This window comes from Oncorhynchus masou, unplaced genomic scaffold (assembly GCF_036934945.1).
Source record: "Oncorhynchus masou masou isolate Uvic2021 unplaced genomic scaffold, UVic_Omas_1.1 unplaced_scaffold_1253, whole genome shotgun sequence".
In the NCBI taxonomy this organism is placed as follows: Eukaryota; Metazoa; Chordata; class Actinopteri; order Salmoniformes; family Salmonidae; genus Oncorhynchus; species Oncorhynchus masou.
This window is the reverse complement of record NW_027002353.1, coordinates 65,282-87,144: the sequence shown is the minus strand read 5'-3', so window position 1 is coordinate 87,144 and position 21,863 is coordinate 65,282. Positions and strand designations below refer to the sequence as shown.

At 43.5% G+C, this 21,863-nt stretch overlaps 2 protein-coding genes across 2 annotated transcripts in view; one reads left to right on the top strand and one right to left on the bottom strand.

Moving 5' to 3' along the window:
* LOC135530093 (mucin-2-like) overlaps positions 1-1,013 on the top strand; it is a gene marked incomplete at its 5' end in the record, with an annotated part of 3,389 nt that extends 2,376 nt beyond the window's left edge. Inside the window, one exon of the mRNA XM_064958486.1 lies at positions 973-1,013. Within this exon, the coding sequence (XP_064814558.1) occupies positions 973-1,013 (41 nt within the window). The remainder of the gene's footprint in view (positions 1-972) is intronic.
* A 1,593-nt stretch (positions 1,014-2,606) lies between these two features.
* Positions 2,607-17,846, bottom strand: LOC135530098 (mucin-2-like). The gene is given in 28 exon segments (XM_064958489.1): positions 2,607-3,566; positions 3,725-3,853; positions 3,985-4,141; positions 4,420-4,659; positions 4,810-4,989; positions 5,553-5,663; positions 5,844-5,982; positions 6,216-6,367; positions 6,452-6,543; positions 6,783-6,838; positions 7,087-7,228; positions 7,231-7,269; positions 7,272-7,340; positions 9,239-9,365; positions 9,574-9,668; positions 9,863-10,027; positions 10,666-10,803; positions 11,587-11,653; positions 12,181-12,294; positions 12,414-12,564; positions 12,820-12,934; positions 14,498-14,623; positions 14,845-15,061; positions 15,717-15,856; positions 16,283-16,373; positions 16,638-16,752; positions 17,100-17,373; positions 17,747-17,846. Coding segments are annotated over 28 exon segments (4,395 nt in total). The 5' UTR covers positions 17,823-17,846; the 3' UTR covers positions 2,607-2,688.
* Between the last annotated feature and the right edge of the window lie 4,017 nt (positions 17,847-21,863).

Genomic DNA, 21,863 nt, shown 5'->3' with positions numbered 1-21,863 from the left:
GTGGTTGTTTCGGGTGGTATTGGTGTGGTTGATGTTGGTGGTATTGGTGTGGTTGTTGTTGGTGGTATTGGTGTTGTTGTTGGTATTGGTGTTGTTGATGGTGTTGGTGGTATTGGTGTTGTTGTCGTTGGTGGTATTGGTGTGGTTGTTGTTGTTGTTGTTGATGGTGTTGGTGGTGTTGGTGGTGGTGCTGTTGTTGTTGTTGTTGGTGGTGGTATTGGTGTGGTTGTTTCGGGTGGTATTGGTGTGGTTGTTGTTGGTGGTATTGGTGTTGTTGTTGTTGTTGGTATTGGTGTTGTTGATGGTGTCGGTGGTATTGGTGTTGTTGTTGTTGGTGGAATTGGTGTGGTTGTTGGTGGTGTTGTTGTTGGTGGTGTTGTTGTTGTTGATATTGGTGTTGTTGATGGTGTTGGAGGTATTGGTGTGGTTGTTGTTGGTGGAATTGGAGTTGTTGTTGTTGGTGTTGTTGGTGTGGTTGTTGGTGGTGTTGTTGTTGTAGGTGTTGTTGTTGTCGTTGTTGGTATTGGTGTTGTTGTTGTTGTTGGTATTGCTGTCGTTGTTGTTGGTTGTATTGCTGTTGTTGTTGTTGTTGGTATTGGTGTGGTTGTTGTTGGTGGTGAAGGTGTGGTCGTTGTTGGTGGTGGTTTTGGTGTGGTCGTTGTTGGTGGTGAAGGTGCTGTTGTTGTTGTTGTTGTTGTTAGTGTTGTTGTTGGTTTTGGTGATGTTGTTGATAAACATTCAACGCAACAGAGGACTCTAATCTTATAGTTATAGCACTTAAATGGTTTCTGAGTTTGTTTACTTTCTTCACATATTAACCCGAAGTCAACATCGCACTCCACAACTTGGCCTGTCGAAGCTACATAGTCCTCTAAGCTTGTATTTGGATATTCTGTAGCTACACATTCAATATCCTGTGGATCTTCACACACTTCTTTTCCACTCTGCGTGATATTCCAATACATTTCCCAGTCACTCTTGTCTTTATCATCATCTTCATCATACCATTCTGACCACTCACAGGTAGGAATACAAGGAGTAGTTGTTGGCTCTGGTGTCTGGGGGGTTGTTGTTGGTGGTATTGATGTTGTTGTTGTTGTTGGTATTGGTGTGGTTGTTGTTGTTGGTATTGGTGTGGTTGTTGTTGGTGGTATTGGTGTTGTTGTTGTTGGTGGTATTGGTGTTGTTGATGGTGTTGGTGGTATTGGTGTGGTTGTTGTTGGTGGTATTGGTGTAGTTAATGGTGTTGGTGGTATTGGTGTGGTTGTTGTTGGTGGTATTGGTGTTGTTGTTGTTGGTGGTATTGGTGTGGTTGTTGTTGGTGGTATTGGTGTGGTTGTTCTTGGTGGTGTTGTTGTTGGTGGTTTTGGTGTTGTTGTTGTTGTTATTGGTGTTGTTGATGGTGTTGGTGGTATTGTTGTGGTTGTTGTTGGTGGTTTTGTTGTTGTTGTTGTTGTTGTTGGTGTTTTTGGTGTTGTTGATGGTGTTGGTGGTATTGGTGTGGTTGTTGTTTTTGTTGTTGATGGTGTTGTTGGTGTTGTTGTTGTTGTTGATGGAGTTGGTGGTGTTGTTGTTGGTGGTGGTGGTGTTGTTGATGTTGCTATTGGTGTTGTTGTTGGTGGTATTGGTGTTGTTGTTGCTGGTGTTGTTGTTGGTGTTGGTGGTATTGGTGTTGTTGTTGTTGGTGGTATTGGTGTCGTTGTTGTTGGTGGTATTGGTGTGGTTGTTGGTGTTGTTGTTGTTGGTGTTGTTGTTGTTGTTGGTGGTGGTGTTGTTGATGTTGGTATTGGTGTTGTTGTTGGTGGTATTGGTGTTGTTATTGGTGTTGTTATTGGTGTTGGTGGTATTGGTGTTGTTGTTGTTGTTGGGTTTGGTGTTGTTGATGGTGTTGGAGGTATTGGTGTTGTTGTTGTTGGTGGAATTGGAGTGGTTGTTGTTGTTGGTACTGGTGTGGTTGTTGTTGGTGTTGTTGTTGTTGGTGGAATTGGAGTTGTTGTTGTTGGTATTGGTGTTGTTGTTGGTGGTGTTGGTGTTGTTGTTGTTGTTGGTATTAGTTTTGTTGTTGTTGCTGGTGTTGTTGTTGTTGGTGTTTTTGTTGTCGTTGTTGGTATTGCTGTTGTTGTTGTTGTTGGTATTGGTGTTGTTGTTGTTGGTGGTGTTGGTGTTGTTGTTGTTGTTGGTATTAGTTTTGTTGTTGTTGCTGGTGTTGTTGTTGTTGGTGTTTTTGTTGTCGTTGTTGGTATTGCTGTTGTTGTTGTTGTTGGTATTGGTGTGGTTGTTGTTGGTGGTGAAGGTGTGGTCGTTGTTGGTGGTGGTTTTGGTGTGGTCGTTGTTGGGGGTGAAGGTGCTGTTGTTGTTGTTGTTGTTGTTAGTGTTGTTGTTGGTTTTGGTGATGTTGTTGATAAACATTCAACGCAACAGAGGACTCTAATCTTATAGTTATAGCACTTAAATGGTCTCTGAGTTTGTTTATTTTCTTCACATATTAACCCGAAGTCAACATCGCACTCCACAACTTGGCCTGTCGAAGCTACATAGTCCTCTAAGCTTGTATTTGGATATTCTGTAGCTACACATTCAATATCCTGTGGATCTTCACACACTTCTTTTCCACTCTGCGTGATATTCCAATACATTTCCCAGTCACTCTTGTCTTTATCATCATCTTCATCATACCATTCTGACCACTCACAGGTAGGAATACAAGGAGTAGTTGTTGGCTCTGGTGTCTGGGGGGTTGTTGTTGGTGGTATTGGTGTGGTTGTTGTTGTTGTTGGTGGAATTGGTGTGGTTGTTGGTGTTTGTGTGGTTGTTGTTGGTGGTATTGATGTTGTTGTTGTTGTTGTTGTTGGTATTGGTGTTGTTGTTGTTGTTGGTATTGGGGTTGTTGTTGTTGGTGGTATTGTTGTGGTTGTTGTTGGTGGTGGTGTTGGTGTTGTTGTTGTTGTTGGTATTGGTGGTATTGTTGTTGTTGGTATTGGTGTTGTTGTTGTTGGTATTGGGGTTGTTGTTGTTGGTGGTATTGTTGTGGTTGGTGGTGTTGTTGTTGTTGTTGGTATTGGTGGTATTGTTGTTGTTTGTGGTATTGTTGTTGTTGTTGGTGGTATTGTTGTTGTTGTTGGTATTGTTGTGGTTGTTGTTGGTGGTAATGGTGTTGTTGTTGTTGGTGGTGGTGTTGGTGTATGTGTGGTTGTTGTTGGTATTTGTGTGGTTGTTGTTGTTGGTGGCATTGGTGTTGTTGTTGGCTTTGGTGTGGTTGTTGTTGTTGGTGGCATTTGTGTTGTTGTTGGCATTGGTGTGGTTGTTGTTGGCTTTGGTGTGGTTGTTGTTGGTGGCATTGGTGTTGTTAATGGTGATGTGGTTGTTGGTGGTGTTTGTGTTGTTGTTGGTGGCATTGGTGTTGTTGTTGGAGGTTTTGTTGTCAATGTGGTAGTTGTTGGTGTCCACGGTGTTGTTGTTGGTGTTGGTGTGGTTGCCTGGGGTTGTTGTTGATGTGCATTCCTCAACACACTCCCCAGTCTCTTCATTAAATATTGGCCTATCTGGAGGGCATTGTGGGTAACAACCTAAAAAAGAAGACATTGTGATTTAGTTGTTTTGATTGAGTTATTACATAAAATGAAGTTGAGGTTAAGAAAAATGAATTGATGTTTTGCAAAGAAGAGCATGTGCATATGGAACAAACAGGCTGATGCCAATCACATCAAATAGCCAGCTGCCTCACCTTCCAGATTGGGAAGAGGGTTGTCACAGGTCCCATTTGGATTCAGACAGGTCTTGAAGCAAGGTGTGTGGCAAGGGCTGTAATGCCATTCACATTCACCTGGATCGTTGTAGTAGTCACAGAACACAGCTACAAAAGGGAAAACGTACAGGTTCATACACTGAATACACATTGCATGCCCTCAGCAAATGGCACCCTATTCCATATGAAATGCATGACTTATTATCAGAACCCTATGTAAAAAGATTTGTTGTACTTACGACAGATTTCTGGTGTTCTCCATGCAACACAGACTCCAGCTTCGGTGCAGGCCTGGGCGTAGGCTGCTACAGCTGTACAGAAACACTCACAGTCTCCACCACTATCACAGGCACAGGAGTCCTTCACACAGTTCTCAAAGTACAGACTAGGGTCTACCTGTAAAACACATACAGAGAGAACACACATGAGGCACTAATACTGTATTTATTGTTGTTGTTTTTGTTTGTTTCTTAGAGAATTATTCAAAACACATATAACAACAGACATGAATAAAATCATCGAGGATGACAAGAAAGGCAATGTTTAAAACAATTTGGGTGTATTTTTTGGTTGAGAAGTTTGACTGTCCACCAGCCTATCAGTGTCCTGTCTGAACCTTTCACCTGGTTTATAGTTGTACGGTTTATACAGAGCAATCAGTTTCAGCAGTGTACCTTCTTGTGACACAGTTGGAAAGTCTTTCCTGTGATGATGCTGCACTGCATCTTAGCCCAGTTGTGACGGTTGGGTCTGGCTCCACATGGGTCCACGTTGCTTTCTGCGTCGGGGCAAGTGCTTGACACTTTCCAGCTGTTAGCAAACTCCACAGGGCTGCTAACTATCATCTGACCTTGTGTGGTGAAGTCATCTCTGCCTTCTCCATTATAGTTCCCACACAGGCCGCACACTGCTCCCTGAAGACACATGGAAACGATAAGGCAAACAGTGGAACTGTACCAAATCAATCACTGTCAGCAATACAAAATGCACTCTGACGTCTGATGTCTTGTTCATCTATTTCATCACAGCCTCTCTATGTGTTGACCCTTCAACACTAAACTTACACTATGTTGTGGCTCCAGGACGATGCGGACGGTAGTTTTGCGGTCCCACAGCACTGCGATCCCGATGTCTGACTCAACAATCAGGTACAGACCGACGGTCCTCACTCGGTACTGGATCTGAGAGCCCACGCCTAGGTCCACCACTTCATGGGTCCTCTTTGATAGTTTCAGCTCTGTTCTCTGTAAGGATAAGGATTTATCACTTTTATCACTTCCTGTTCACAGACAATTAATTCATTATTTCTGGAAAAACAGGGAATTTGGGGAAAGTTACCGGAATTTTGCAAAATTTGACAGACAATACACTTTATAAAGCTTTATATGAAGAAAAAATGGCTTGAATGTCGTACTGATTTTTGTAGTTAGTGGCTATTTGGAAGACAGTTTTACTTGCAATGATTGTGATGGTGATTTGACCTACTTTAGTTGAATTCACTAATTGTACTGTCTCTCTGAATAAGTCGCTCTGAATAAGAGCATTTGCTAAATAATGCAAAATGATGTATTTTTTTGTATGTATGAATGTCAAATGATCTCTCATTATGATCCAACGGGTATAGAGAGGAGAATGGCTCAATATAAAGCCTGGAGTGGAGTAAATGGAATGGTATCAAACACATCAAAACCAGTCATGCATTTGATGCCATTCAATTCATTCCGTTCCAGCCATTACTCTGAGCCCATCCTTCCCATAGAAGGTGCCACCAGCCGCCTGTTGGTGTGTATCATTTGTCCAGACTTACCCCCAGTTGAACCCTGACAGACTTGGAGCAAGTGGTGCCTGTGGTTCCACACGGTATGTTCTCTGTGATCACCATGAATTTGTCCTGGACAGGCCGGTTCCCACATTTGTTCTTAAAGAGAGACAGAGGGAGTGAGTACTTTAGAAACCAAATGAGTCTTTTGCCATTTAAATGATTAGTTGGTAATATAGAAGACAATAGCAGTACAATTATACAAACATATTTGTTTGTATAGAAACACATCACAATTGAATTGAAATGTATTGAAATGTCCTGAAAAGCATTAATTACCTGGACAGCCACATAGCCACATTTTCCTTGGAAGCCATACGTGCGCTCATCAAAGGTTTTGTAATGGCCACTGCCATAGATGGTACAGGTTCCTGGACACTTCTTATCTGTGCACTCCCATTTCCCACTCTTACAGGTGCTACATGTGTACAGTATGAGAGACACTAAGTCAAAAATCCTCTTCAAATACAATCCTGATCACATTAGCTAGAGAGGATGAAGGAAGCGCTCATCTCGTGTCATGAAATCTCATTCCTTTTCATTTTCATCTCCATTCCTTTTTATATGGTATTGTATCATATAACGTGATATCATACCGCATAACCTCACATTGTATCGTTTTGATCAGAAAGTAGCGTGTCAATAACTCACCAAGTGTTACATCCGTTTGGGATCTGTTTTCCTGGGGCATAGAGGAATCCGTCATGGCTGCACGGGCATTCATGTTTTTTCACACACATGCCTTTCCCATCCTCCCACAGACTCATGGGACACTTGCACCCAGACTCACACTCTGCGGAGAACTGTGGTCAAGGAGAGAGACGGGAATGAAATAAAGAAGTCAACCCTTAGGTCAGGTACTAATGGAAGTCAACAAGTCAACTCACACAGTCCATGAAATCCGGGTTCCTACAGCTCCGTGTACACTGTACTCCCAGGTCATTGGAGCAGTTCAAGAACACCTTCGGCGACTGGCAGGCTGTAACAGAAGCAGTTTCATTATTATTACACAATAAGTTGTCAAATTATATCTGGGTTCAAATACTACCTTTCAAATACTTCCAGGGCCGGTTTAAAACAGATTTAATCCTAGTCCTGGACTCAAGTAATTGAAATGATCTCTCATATAGTATTTGAACCCAAGTCTAGGTACAATACTGTATACATCAGAGGATTAATGGGATATGAATAGCAAGGGGACACAGAAAGGCTACTTACTACTCTCTGAACGCATCTTCCAGGAACGACAGTGAAGCTTCCCATTGTTGCAGACACTAGTAGAACACACATGATGACAAGAGATATTTTAATATTGGAGTAACATTGCAGGACTGTGTACTTTTTATACTAGCAGGTAAAATGACACATTTGCTGCTTTGGTAGGTAGGTAAATTAGGTAAGTAAGTAGATGGGTAGGTAGGTAGGTAGGTAGGTAAGTAGGTAGGTAGGAAGGTAGGTAGGTAGGTAAGTAGTCACTTAAATAGGTAGCTAGACACTTTATTAGATGGAAACAGTCTCTCACCAGTGCTCCTCCTGAATGTTGATGGACTTCCCAGGCTTGATGTGGACCCCGTTGTGGAAGCAAGGGCATTTGTCCATGGGTACACAGGTGCCCCTGTCATCCATGTAGAGTCCGTCCGGGCAAGAGCAACCATCCACGGGAGGAAGTCGTTGGTACAACCCTGGTTTTTGCTGGCCAGGAGCTACAGGTCAGCTGACATCTCTGGAGCTGGTCAGAGTAGGTCTGAGACGCTGGGCAGTGACCAATGTATTTGTCTGTTTGTAGGGAAATATGGAAAGTGTTGGATAAAGTTAAGATTGGCAGTGTTGGAAAACTTTACTAAAGGCTCTATTTTACTCCAGGAAGGAAGAGGATTAAGTAAGTAAGTGTTGTTAACCTGTTTGGGATAGGGGGCGGTATTTTCACGTCAGGATGAAAAGAGTGCCCAAAATAAACTGCTTGCTACCCAGGCCCAGAAGCTAGGATATGCATATAATTGGTTTTGGATAGAAAACACTCTAAAGTTTCTAAAACTGTTAAAATTACGTCTGTGAGTATAACATAATTTATTTGGCAAACGAAACCCTGAGGTCAAACCATCCAGGAATTTTTGTTGTTGTTGAGGTGACCATGTTTTCAATTGGATTTCTCATGGAATCGAAATTTCAGAGGGATCTGGTTGCAGTTCCTAGGGCTTCCACTAGATGCCAACAGTCTTTAGAAATTGGTTGATGTTTTCTTTTGAGTAATGAAGAAGTATGGCTGTTCAGAACGAGGGTCGAGTCTGGTATACAGTTGTGTTTGGGGAGCGCGACCTGGCGCTCGCTCCACTTTCATTTTATCCACTATTGAACACGGTTTATTCCGTCTTAAATTTGATCAATTATTTACGGTACCTAAAGTTGTATTGGGAAAGTTGTTTGATATGTTTGGACCAAGATTGCAGGTAACTTATTCGATAATGTGTAGTCATATTGGGCGAGTTGGAACCGTGTTTTTCTGAATCAAACGCGCAAAATAAATGGACATTTTGGAGAAATAACGACAGCATTAATAGAAAAAAGGACCATTTGTGATGTTTCTGGGACATATTGGAGTGCCAACAGAAGAAGATCTTCAAAAGTAAGGCATGAATTATATCGTTATTTCTGAGTTTTGTGTCGCACCTGGCGGGTTGAAATATGACTGTCGTGTTTGTTTAATGGGGTGCTGTCCTCAGATAATAGCATGGTTTGCTTTCGCCGTAAAGCCTTTTTGAAATCTGACACAGTGGCTGGATTAATAAGAAGTTAAATTTGGTGTATTAATTTGGTGTATTACCTTGTGATTGTATCAAAGTTAAATATTTCTAATAATTTCTTTTGAATTTCGCGCTCTGCAATTTCACTGGATGTTGTCGAAACGTTCCGCTAGCGGAAGCCCCAGCCGTAACAGGTAAAAGTTGACATCACAATAAAATAAAAACTTTTACAAACATCCACAACCGTTTGACCGGGCACCGCAATTTCCCCTGAGTAGGGGAATTTGTCAGGGTTACCCCATGTTACCCCATCTCTCTCTCGGAGGACCTGAGCCCTAGGACCATGCCACAGGACTACCTGACATGATGACTCCTTGCTGTCCCCAGTCCACCTGGCCGTGCTGCTGCTCCAGTTTCAACTGTTCTGCCTTATTATTATTCGACCATGCTGGTCATTTATGAACATTTGAACATCTTGGCCATGTTCTGCTATAATCTTTACCCGGCACAGCCAGAAGAGGACTGGCCACCCCACATAGCCTGGTTCCTCTCTAGGTTTCTTCCTAGGTTTTGGCCTTTCTAGGGAGTTTTTCCTAACTACCGTGCATCTACACCTGCATTGCTTGCTGTTTGGGGTTTTAGGCTGGGTTTCTGTACAGCACTTTGAGATATCAGCTGATGTACGAAGGGCTATATAAATACATTTGATTTGATTTGATGTCTCCCCTACTTTTTGCAATGGCAGTGGAATCTACCAAGGTTGTCCTCTGTCTCCCATACTTTTAGCGATGGCAGTAGAACAATTTGCAGAACGCATATATTCTAATGAGAATATCAGTGAACCTTTCATTGGTAGTCAGGAGAGGCCTATACTGTCATCTCCTTTCACCAATATACGACAAGACATAAATATGAGAAGTGTAAATCACTTACCACACATGTTCTCTCTCCAGCCCGACAGGACCACTCCCTTGGTAGCACAGTCTCGCACATAAGAGGAGAAGACGGCACACAGGCAGTCTTCACTCTTCTCACAGTTGCAGCTAGCGTACGTGCATCGCTGTAGAAAATATCAACTTTAAGTAAATGTTCCATACGTAATAAATATTTAACAAATCTCATTGGCCAGAGCTTTCACATGACAAACAGTATTACAAACAGCATTAAAACAGTAAGAAAGTTCAGGACAAATATGTATAATTGTGAGCATTCCAAACCAGATGTAACTCAATGAAATGTAACAGTTACAGTTATAGAAAATGTATTACCTTGTAGTAAAGCTCGGGGTCCACCATGGCATGGCACTTGGCAAAAGTGCTGTCAGAACTTCTTAGCATGGAGCACCAATGTTTAGCATAGTTCTCTGAGTAAACAGAACATGGTAAGAGTTCAAATATGTCTGATACAGTATAAACTGCTGCTTCCTGCCTCGATTTGAATCCAACGACATGATACTGTGGTTGTTGACATAAACATTTATGAAATGCTTATGTTCTGCTTTTCATTGAGTTATGTAAGGGTTAACCTTCAATTAAAGAGTTAGTGAAGAGGGCTTACCATTCTCCACGCTGAGGGAGCAGGGGTCGTCCAGCCTCTCCTCTCTGTCTCTGCAGGTAGGATTAGCCTTCCAGGAGTTCCCAAATGAAGAGGCTGTTCCCTCCACCATACCCTGGGGGGTCTTCATGTCATCAGACAGAACCTTGTTGAAGTTCCCACACAGACCTAGAAGAAATAGAAACAGAAATCAACACCATATAAACCTACACCATACAGAAATCAACACCATATAAACCTTCACCATACAGAAATCAACACCATATAAACCTTCACCAAACAGAAATCAACACCATATAAACCTTCACCATACAGAAATCAACACCATATAAACCTACACCATACAGAAATCAACACCATATAAACCTACACCAAACAGAAAACAACACCATATAAACCTACACCAAACAGAAAACAACACCATATAAACCTTCACCATACAGAAATCAACACCATATAAACCTACACCGAACAGAAATCAACACCATATAAACCTTCACCATACAGAAATCAACACCATATAAACCTTCACCATACAGAAATCAACACCATATAAACCTACACCGAACAGAAATCAACACCATATAAACCTACACCGAACAGAAATCAACACCATATAAACCTACACCATACAGAAATCAACAACATTTTTGTACTTTCTTGCTGTCTTTACTAGTTTAATGAGCCCTGGTGAGTAAGATTACCAATGTTTATTACGTTTACATAAAGTAGAATTCAAACTCCGTATATAACTGATATCTGCTCACCTTCAGAGCTATATGCCTACAGCTTGGGAGTTAACTTACCTTGTGTCTTGGTCTTGTAGCTCTCGTCCAGGGTGACATAGACCTGCATGATAGGGACCAGCTGGATCTGAACCTGCAGCCCAAAGCTGGTCTGGAGCATCACGTGGAAGGACGAGGGCTTGAACACACTGATGTCAGCTATGGGAAGAAAAACAAATAGACTAATGTCAGCTATGGGAAGAAAAACAAATAGACTAATGACTGACGGGAACAGGACTGAAAGAGCTCCTGCTGAGACTGAGGTTGTCCTAATATAGACACCGTACACTAATGTCAGATGGGAACAAGACTGAAAGAGCTCCTGCTGAGACAGAGGTTGTCCTAATATAGACACCGTACACTAATGTCAGATGGGAACAAGACTGAAAGAGCTCCTGCTGAGACAGAGGTTGTCCTAATATAGACACCGTACACTAATGTCAGATGGGAACAGAAAGAGGGGTTTGGGGGTAATAATCATTCAATTAAATATGATTTATTTTTTATTTAAAACATTACTGTACTTATTACTGTGTCAATAGCTTTGGAAGTACCGTGTAATAATAAATAGAATTAGGCAGTTGATATCTATACAGGCGAATGTTTCATTCTATGTTTCATTACATGTTACTGGTTGCACTTTCATAACTTAGAAAAGTGTGCATAATCTTTATTATAAACTGGCTGGTTTTAGCCCTCAATGCTGATTGGCTGACAGATGTGGTATATCAGACGGGGTGACAAACCATGTAGTTTTACTGCTCTAATTATGTTGGCAACCAGTTTATAACAGCAGTAAGGCACCATGGGGGAATGTAGTATATGACCAATGTACCATTGGTTAGGGAAGTTGTGTCGTGCCCAAGAACAGCCATTAGCCATGGTATATTGGCCATATATCACACCCCCTCAGGCCTTATTGTTAATTATTCCATGTCCCACCTGTGTTGTAAGGCAGAGTGATCTGTGCATTGTGGCTGACCTTCCCATCGGCGGTAATCACCAAAGCCTGGAAAAGAAAACAACAGCCATGATCAACTAATCCTATTCAACACAAGACTAGCTGTGCACTATATACATTTCACTTACATGTAAGTACTTATAGTCAGATCCAAAATGATTAGCACCTCTGTTTTCATTATTTTTCAATACCTCACCCTGCGAGGATAACAACACTGAGCCTTTCTCTACAAGGTTTTAGGAGATTGGAGGACACATTGGGAAGTATCTTAGAACCATTCCTCCCATACAGACCAGTGGAAGCACAACAGCCCCATAACATCAAAGATCCACCACCATTTTATACAGCAGGAATCAGGCTCTGTTTTGCACATGATTCTCCTTTTTGACACCAAACCCACCATTGGTGTGTGTGGCCAAAGAGCTTCATTTAATAGTCTTTCTTGCTCATCTTTATCAAGGATGCCTTTTAATTTGGACCTGACTGTAAATACACAGAGATAGTGTGTAATATACATGTGTATATGTTCAAGTGTATATGTCAAATCTCCATCTTCTAATGAAGGAAATACTCACGTTGTTTCTATCATTGTTTAGCAAGACCACAACACTCTTGAGGCAAGTGTCAAACTTCTGTCTTATACAGGGAACCAGCTGGACCAGTACAGTGAACTTTGGACTGGTTTCATCCTGAAACAGAGAAGGGAAAACAAAAACAAAATGATGAGAAAACGTTGTGACGTATAAAATGTCATCCACTTCTCATCCAGATTGTCTCTCCAGAAAGGTATAGTGTAATTGTCAGTTACCTTGCTTTCCACCTTGGCTAAGGGGTAGTAACAGTCCCCATGGAAGGTGAATGCTTTCCCATCGAAGGTCGTCACGTGTGAACCCTCCTCAACGGCACATGTAGCAGGGCTGGGCAGACTTTTACAGGACCACTGACCATGATGACAGACACTGAATCACAGACAGACACACAGAACACAGACACAGAACCAACGATGAAGTAATTTACAGGACCACTGACCATGATGACAGACACTGAATCACAGATAGACACACAGAACACAGACACAGAACCAATGATGAAGTAATTTACAGGATAAACCAGGTTCCCGAACCCTCTGTCACGACTTCTGTCTTAATGTAACTTGTTATGTTAACAGTAGAGTGCTTTACATTGAGCACTTTAAGTCTAAACCTTTGACTCACCATTCCTCACGATCCTGTCTGAATACTTCTCCAGAGTTGTAAACCTTGTCGTGTTTGCACTGACACTGGTCCTGAGTGACACACCCCCTCTTTGAGATGTCATCAAACACAGTCCCTACAGAGTGGTGAAAACAGACAACGTGTTACTGACACAGTCCCTACAGAGTGGTGAAAACAGACAACGTGTTACTGACACAGTCCCTACAGAGTGGTGAAAACAGACAACGTGCTACTGACACAGTCCCTACAGAGTGGTGAAAACAGACAACGTGTTACTGACACAGTCCCTACAGAGTGGTGAAAACAGTGTGTTACTGACACAGTCCCTACAGAGTGGTGAAAACAGCGTGTTACTGACACAGTCCCTACAGAGTGGTGAAAACAGACAACGTGTTACTGACACAGTCCCTACAGAGTGGTGAAAACAGACAACGTGTTACTGACACAGTCCCTACAGAGTGGTGAAAACAGACAACGTGTTACTGACACAGTCCCTACAGAGTGGTGAAAACGGACAGCGTGTTACTGACACAGTCCCTACAGAGTGGTGAAAACAGACAACGTGTTACTGACACAGTCCCTACAGAGTGGTGAAAACAGTGTGTTACTGACACAGTCCCTACAGAGTGGTGAAAACAGACAGCGTGTTACTATTGTGTGTTACTAGGGGTGTTCTAGATCTCTATCATCACTGTTACACTGATACATTGAGGTGTGTTCTAGATCTCTATCATCACTGTTATACCGATACATTGAGGTGTGTTCTAGATCTCTATCATCACTGTTCTACTGATACATTGAGGTGTGTTCTAGATCTCTGTCATCACTGCTATACTGATACATTGATGTGTGTTCTAGATCTCTATCATCACTGTTAAACTGATACTTTGAGGTGTGTTCTAGATCTCTATCATCACTGTTATACTGATACATTGAGGTGTGTTCTAGATCTCTATCATCACTGTTATACTGATACATTGAGGTGTGTTCTAGATCTCTGTCATCACTGTTATACTGATACATTGAGGTGTGTTCTAGATCTCTATCATCACTGTTCTACTGATACATTGAGGTGTGTTCTAGATCTCTATCATCACTGTTATACTGATACATTGAGGTGTGTTCTAGATCTCTATCATCACTGTTATACTGATACATTGAGGTGTGTTCTAGATCTCTATCATCACTGTTATACTGATACATTGAGGTGTGTTCTAGATCTCTCATCACTGTTATACTGATACATTGAGGTGTGTTCTAGATCTCTGTCATCACTGTTATACTGATACATTGAGGTGTGTTCTAGATCTCTATCATCACTGTTCTACTGATACATTGAGGTGTGTTCTAGATCTCTATCATCACTGTTATACTGATACATTGAGGTGTGTTCTAGATCTCTATCATCACTGTTATACTGATACATTGAGGTGTGTTCTAGATCTCTATCATCACTGTTCTACTGATACATTGAGGTGTGATCTAGATCTCTATCATCACTGTTCTACTGATACATTGAGGTGTGTTCTAGATCTCTATCATCCCTGTTCTACTGATACATTGAGGTGTGTTCTAGATCTCTATCATCACTGTTCTACTGATACATTGAGATGTGTTCTAGATCTCTATCATCACTGTTCTACTGATACATTGAGGTGTGATCTGGTTAAAGGCTGACCGTGGGGGCAGAAGCAGCCGTCCATCAGGTGTTCTTCACACAGTGAGCTGGTGTCTGAGTGGGTACAGGTGTCCATGCAGGGAGAGCCACTCTCCAGATAGACCATGTTGAACGGACACTGCTTGTCTAAGAAAACAAAGGAAATAAATTATAGTGCATTTCATTATTATATGTAAAGGTGTATATAAATATTTTTATTTTATTTTTTAAAGACATTTGTGTGATCTGAAGCTGACTATGGACAATAAAGAGTTATTTTTTGCATGTGACTTTTTGATCTACAACTCTACTGTCATCCAATAAATGTTTTCCTGAACACCCAGACAGTTATTGAGATGTCCCATTACCACAGAAGGCTGTTGTTCTCCAGTGGGGTGGCTGTCCCCCGGCGTGGGAGCACTGTCTGGAGTACTCTGCCAGGGTGCTGCAGACACAGAAGCTATCAGAAGTGTTGCTGCAGCCACACAGGTCCTGAACACAGGCCTGGATGTAGGGGTCAGGGTTCACGACCGCACCACAGGAGCTCCACAACGGCGAGCGCAGGAGCTGGTCACACTGGGCATGCTGAGGAGGAAGGAGGAGGAAGAGGAGGAAGAGGTGAATGAGGAGAAGGTATAGGTGAATGACGAGGAGGTGGAGAAGGTAGAGGAGGAGGAGGAGGAAGAGGTGGAGGAGGAGGGAGAGGAGGAGGAGGAGTGGGAGAGGAGGAGTTAGAGGAGGAGGAGGAGTTAGAGGTGGAGGAGGAGGGAAAGGAGGAGGAAGTAGAGTTAGAGGTGGAGGAGGAGGGGAAGGAGGAGGGGAAGGAAGAGGGGAAGGAGGAGGAGGAAGAGGAGGAGGTGGTAGAGGTGGAAGAGGTGTGAGAGGAGGAGGAAGGTGGAGGTGGAGGAGGTGGAGGGAGAAGAGGTGGAAGGGAGGCAGGGAGAGAAGGAGTAGGAGAGGAGGAGGAAGGTGGAGGTGGAGGGAGAAGAGGTGGAAGGAGGGGGGGAGAGAAGGAGTAGGAGAGGAGGAGGAGGAGGAAAGGATGAGGAAGAGGTTAAGAAGGAAGAGGGAGAAGAGAAGGAGAAGGAGGAGGTTGTTAGTTGCAATACAAATCATATTATGCCATATTTGAACTTAATTCTTTCCATATGGCAGTCAAATACATCAGTAGAATGAAGTGAAGTACATGGAAATACTGTAGTCTACTTGTCAGGCTGAACAGACTGGAGGTAGAACTTACAAACTCCTTGCATGTGTCCTCTTTAGGCTGAACGTCTGCAGGTTCATCTTCCTCTTCCTCTTCATAGGGGTCTTCACAGTCCTCGTTGGGCCTGTGGACCTTCTGTCTGTTTCCAAACTCAATGGGGCTCACTTTACGACCTGCACGGAAATGAAACAATGTCATCCTTCATTAATAAGTGATTAGAAACGCATATAAATGTGTATAAATGTATATTAATGAACTTACAACCTGTGTGAAATTATAATGATGTTACTTGATGTAAGAATATATAACAGTCACTTAGAATATATTAATAAATAGCACGGTAATAAAACAACTTAATAAGTCATTATAAATGTTTAGATAAATGCTTACAAAGTCGTTATAAGTGACTATACATGTAATAAATTATAATATTAGCCACTTGGAATATATTGATGACTTAACACCATAAACCCTTACAGGAATAAGCTATTATAAATACTTGTACATACTAATATAAATGATTATAAGTGTGATATAAATGACTATACATGTTATAATGCTCATGACTCGTAATGCTAATAATTGTTCTAAATGCTCACCGTTATGAACAAACTCATTGTGGACTGGAAGGCCATTGAAGTCTCCACAGAGACCACAGGTACGGTTGGTATACTCCGTGTCCAGCTCCACCTAACGCAAACAGTGATGGGTCAACTATTTTCTAAGGTCGACTCAGACAACAGCAGGGCAGATATTGAGATGAGATACAAGACTTCACTCTCACACAGTCACACACATGGTATCAGTGCATGTGCACGGGTTCGTTTTACACTGTTCACTGTTTAATGACAGCAGTCAATTTCAGTGAACTTACTGAGTCTTACAAAGCGAATAAATAAATAGACTTCTGTATGCATTCTTCTAAGTAACGTTTTGATTCTTAGAAAAGCTTACCATGACGGCATCCTCTCCGTTCCACATGACAACCAGGCCAACCTTGGAGTAGAGTTTGGTGTAAACTGCATTCCTCTCCAGTTGGACTCCTCCATTGTAGTACGGCAGAGTTACACTGGGAATAAAGACGGAGAACATAATTAATGACAGAGATGACATAGAAATGTACCAACGTGTCAATTAACAACAAACAGACACAAAATACAGTTAAATCCTTTGAATTCAAAATGGAATCCCTGGAAATATGTCAGAGTGCTGTCTCAGATGGGAATAGGTAACAGCATACTATAAATACATTACTTTTTACAGAGACGAAATGTTAGATAGATAGATAGATAGATAGATAGATAGATAGATAGATAGATAGATAGATAGATAGATAGATAGATAGATAGATAGCTCAGTGTGACTTCCCTGATGAATTAGAGGACACATAACATAAAACATTTGTGGAAAACTTACATTTCTCCATTGACCGCGACCTGAGTCTTGGTCAGGTGGAAGACCAGGTCGTTGATAGTGACCACTACGTGTTTGACCGTAGGGTTCCCCTCAGCCTCAGTAGCCTCGTTCCTCTTCAGGTGCACAGAGAATTCCTGGTAGGACTCAGAGTGGCAGTCGGAGGCCAGGTTGTACTCACACGTCCCTGGGAACTGGTAAACGTCTCCATCGAAGGTCTTGAAGTGCTCTCTGCCCCAGGTGCTGCAGATGCTGTTCACATGGTTGGACAGGCGCGCTGAGGAGACGAAAACAGAAAACGTTACCCACTTGAAATGTATGGAATCAGAAAGAGACACAATTTATCACTTTGCTGTAAATTGTGCATAATGCACCATGTATTTCAAAATATCCAATTGTAGTGGATTGTGAATCAAGATATTTAAATATATGACACTCCTAGACAGACGGCACTCAGATTTGCTCCAACCCAAATTGTTCATAATAACAAAATGTGTCTGTTCTTGACTGATAGTTAACTCGAAATAGATAGAAACGTAATCTAACACCATCTCTATACAGTATCTATTTCTATGTTTTACTGTTTGTCTTTGTCTGCATAGATCGAAATAAATCACTGCTATTTCCAAAATGATCGTGTATCGTCTCACCTTTCTTGGCTTTCATCTGGATGGTGCTCGTTAGTGGCAGAGCGAGAACACACAACCACAGAGTTGTCCACCCCATAGTTAGTGTCCAGGTGAAGTGGGCTTCAGGTAAAAGTGTAGAGTGCTGCTTGACGGCCTCCTTTATAATGCCATTGTTTAATCTGTGTCTGTCAGTTCACACCCATCAGAAGGAGGATGTCAGACATCTTTATTGAGACATGGTAAACATGTCTATTGACAGGGACAGATTACCGACTGGGCAATCAGATAACATAAGAACATGGCATAAGTCATTGCAAAATGTGAAGAATTGCAGGATATTAGCTTTAAAACAGCAACATTTTCTCTTCGTTGCCAAGAGGGGGGGTTCTCTAAAATGTTATTGTACAGTGCCCCAGATGTGGGTTTATTCCAGCCCCGTCTAAGGAAATTCAACCACTTTCAAAAGTCCCCTTTACTATCTATTATTTCCTTTATTCTGAATGTAAATGTTAAAAAATGAATAAAGCAATGTTTTGAACTCTGGACTTGAAATAAATACTATATATTCATAACGGGAGACAGTGTCGTGTCTCCTCCAATGATGCATCATTTGATTATTTAAGGTATAGCACCTCTTCGAAAACAAGGTCATGTCCAGAACCTAAAAGGGTTGTTCGGCGGTCAAATCAAATCAAATCAAATGTATTTATATATTCCTTTGTACATCTGCTGATATCTCAAAGTGCTGTACAGAAACCCAGTGTTATGTACTTGAGTGAAGACCCAAAAGCGGTTTTAACAGAAAACAGAGTTCTTTAATGAAAAACAGGAATGGCATAAATCCTCTTCCAACGTTGACAATGGAACAAAAAGAACGTAGTATAGTGCAGGATGCACCTGCCAGGCAGACTCCGACAGGATAGGACAAGGTGGAAGCAAACGAGACGACAGCTTGCTTCTGGCATCAAAAACACAAACAAGAATCAGACACTGAAAGTAGCAGGAACAGAGAGAGAAATAGAGACCTAATCAGAGGGGGAAGAGAGAACAGGTGTGAAAGAGTGAATGAGCTAGTTAGGGGAGATGTAGAACAGCTGAAGAATGAGAGACAGAGAAGGTAACCTAAAAAGACCAGCAGAGAGAGACAGAGTGAAGAGAAAGGACAGGAACAGACATAACAAGACATGACAGTACCCCCACTCACCGAGCGCCTCCTGGCGCACTCGAGGAGGAAACCTGGCGGCAACGGAGGAAATCATCGATCAGCGAACGGTCCAGCACGTCCCGAGAGGGAACCCAACTCCTCTCCTCAGGACCGTACCCCTCCCAATCCACTAGGTACTGATGACCACGGCCCCGAGGGCGCATGTCCAAAATCTTACGAACCCTGTAGATGGGTGCGCCCTCGACAAGGATGGGGGGAGGGACGAGCGGGGCGCGAAGAACGGGCTTAACACAGGAGACATGGAAGACCGGGTGAACGCGACGAAGATAGCGCGGAGAAGAAGTCGCACTGCGACAGGATTAATGACCTGGGAAATACGGAACGGACCAATGAACCGCGGGGCCAACTTGCGAGAAGCTGTCTTAAGGGGAAGGTTCTGAGTGGAGAGCCATACTCTCTGACCGCAACAATATCTAGGACTCTTGGTCCTACGCTATTAGCGGCCCTCACAGTCTGCGCCCTATTACGGCAAAGTGCCGACCTGACCCCTTCCAGGTGCGCTCGCAACGCTGGACAAAAGCCTGAGCGGAGGGGACGCAGGACTCGGCGAGCTGAGATGAGAACAGCGGAGGCTGGTACCCGAGGCTACTCTGAAAAGGAGATAGACCGGTAGCAGACGAGGGAAGCGAGTTGTGGGCGTACTCTGCCCAGGGGAGCTGTTCTGACCAAGACGCAGGGTTACGAAAAGAAAGACTGCGTAAAATGCGACCAACAGTCTGATTGGCCCGTTCGGCTTGACCGTTAGACTGGGGATGAAAGCCGGACGAGAGACTGACGGAAGCCCCAATCAAACGGCAAAACTCCCTCCAAAATTGAGACGTGAACTGCGGGCCTCTGTCGGAAACGACGTCAGACGGAAGGCCATGAATTCGGAAAACATTCTCGATAATGATCTGAGCCGTCTCCTTAGCAGAAGGGAGCTTAGCGAGAGGAATGAAATGAGCCGCCTTAGAGAATCTATCGACAACCGTAAGAATAACTGTCTTCCCCGCTGATGAAGGCAGTCCGGTGATGAAATCTAAAGCGATGTGAGACCACGGTCGAGAGGGAATGGGAAGCGGTCTGAGACGGCCGGCAGGAGGAGAGTTCCCAGATTTAGTCTGCGCGCAGACCGAACAAGCGGCGACAAATCGACGCGCGTCACGTTCCCGAGTGGGCCACCAGAAACGCTGGCGAATGGAAGCGAGCGTACCCCGAACGCCGGGGTGGCCGGCTAACTTGGCAGAGTGGGCCCACTGAAGAACGGCCGGACGAGTAGGAACGGGAACGAACAGAAGGTTCCTAGGACAAGCTCGCGGCGACGGAGTGTGAGCGAGTGCTTGCTTTACCTGCCTCTCAATTCCCCAGACAGTCAACCCGACAACACGCCCCTCAGGGAGAATCCCCTCGGGGTCGGTGGAGACCTCAGAAGAACTGAAGAGACGAGATAAAGCATCAGGCTTGGTGTTTTTGAGCCCGGACGATAAGAAATAACAAACTCGAAACGAGCGAAAAACAGAGCCCAACGAGCCTGACGCGCATTAAGTCGTTTGGCTGAACGGATGTACTCAAGGTTCCTATGGTCAGTCCAAACGACAAAAGGAACGGTCGCCCCTCCAACCACTGTCGCCATTCGCCTAGGGCTAAGCGGATGGCGAGCAGTTCGCGATTACCAACATCATAGTTACGTTCTGACGGCGATAAGCGATGAGAGAAAAACGCGCAAGGATGGACCTTGCCGTCAGAGAGAGAGCGCTGAGAAAGAATGGCTCCCACGCCCACCTCTGACGCGTCAACCTCAACAACAAACTGACTAGAGATGTCAGGTGTAACAAGAATAGGTGCGGATGTAAAACGATTCTTAAGAAGATCAAAAGCTCCTGGGCGGAAACGGACCACTTAAAGCACGTCTTAACAGAAGTAAGGGCTGTGAGGGGAGCTGCCACCTGACCGAAATTACGGATGAAACGACGATAGAAATTAGCGAAGCCCAGAAAGCGCTGCAGCTCGACGCGTGACTTAGGAACGGGCCAATCAATGACAGCCTGGACCTTAGCGGGATCCATCTTAATGCCCTCAGCGGAAATAACGGAACCGAGAAAAGGGACAGAGGCGGCATGAAAAGTGCACTTCTCAGCCTTCACATAAAGACAGTTCTCCAAAAGGCGCTGGAGGACGCGTCGCACGTGCTGAACATGAATCGAGAGAGACGGTGAAAAAATCAGGATATCGTCCATGTAAACGAAAACAAAAATGTTCAGCATGTCTCTCAGGACGTCGTTAACTAGTGCCTGAAAGACAGCTGGAGCGTTAACGAGGCCGAAAGGAAGAACCCGGTATTCAAAGTGCCCTAACGGAGTGTTAAACGCCGTCTTCCACTCGTCCCCCTCCCTGATGCGCACGAGATGGTAGGCGTTACGAAGGTCCAATTTGGTGAAAAACCTGGCTCCCTGCAGGATCTCGAAGGCTGAAGACATAAGAGGAAGCGGATAACGATTCTTAACTGTTATGTCATTCAGCCCTCGATAATCCACGCATGGGCGCAGGGACCCGTCCTTCTTCTGAACAAAAAAACCCCCGCTCCGGCGGGAGAGGAGGAGGAGACTATGGTACCGGCGTCGAGCGAAACCGACAAATAATCCTCGAGAGCCTTACGTTCGGGAGCCGACAGAGAGTATAATCTACCCCGGGGGAGTAGTTCCCGGAAGGAGATCAATACTACAGTCATACGACCGGTGTGGAGGGAGAGAAGTGGCCTTGGAACGACTGAACACCGTGCGCAGATCGTGATACTCCTCCGGCACCCCTGTCAAATCGCCAGGCTCCTCCTGTGAAGAAGAGACAGAGGAAACAGGAGGGATAGCAGACATTAAACAGGTCACATGACAAGAAACATTCCAGGATAGGATAGTATTACTAGACCAATTAATAGAA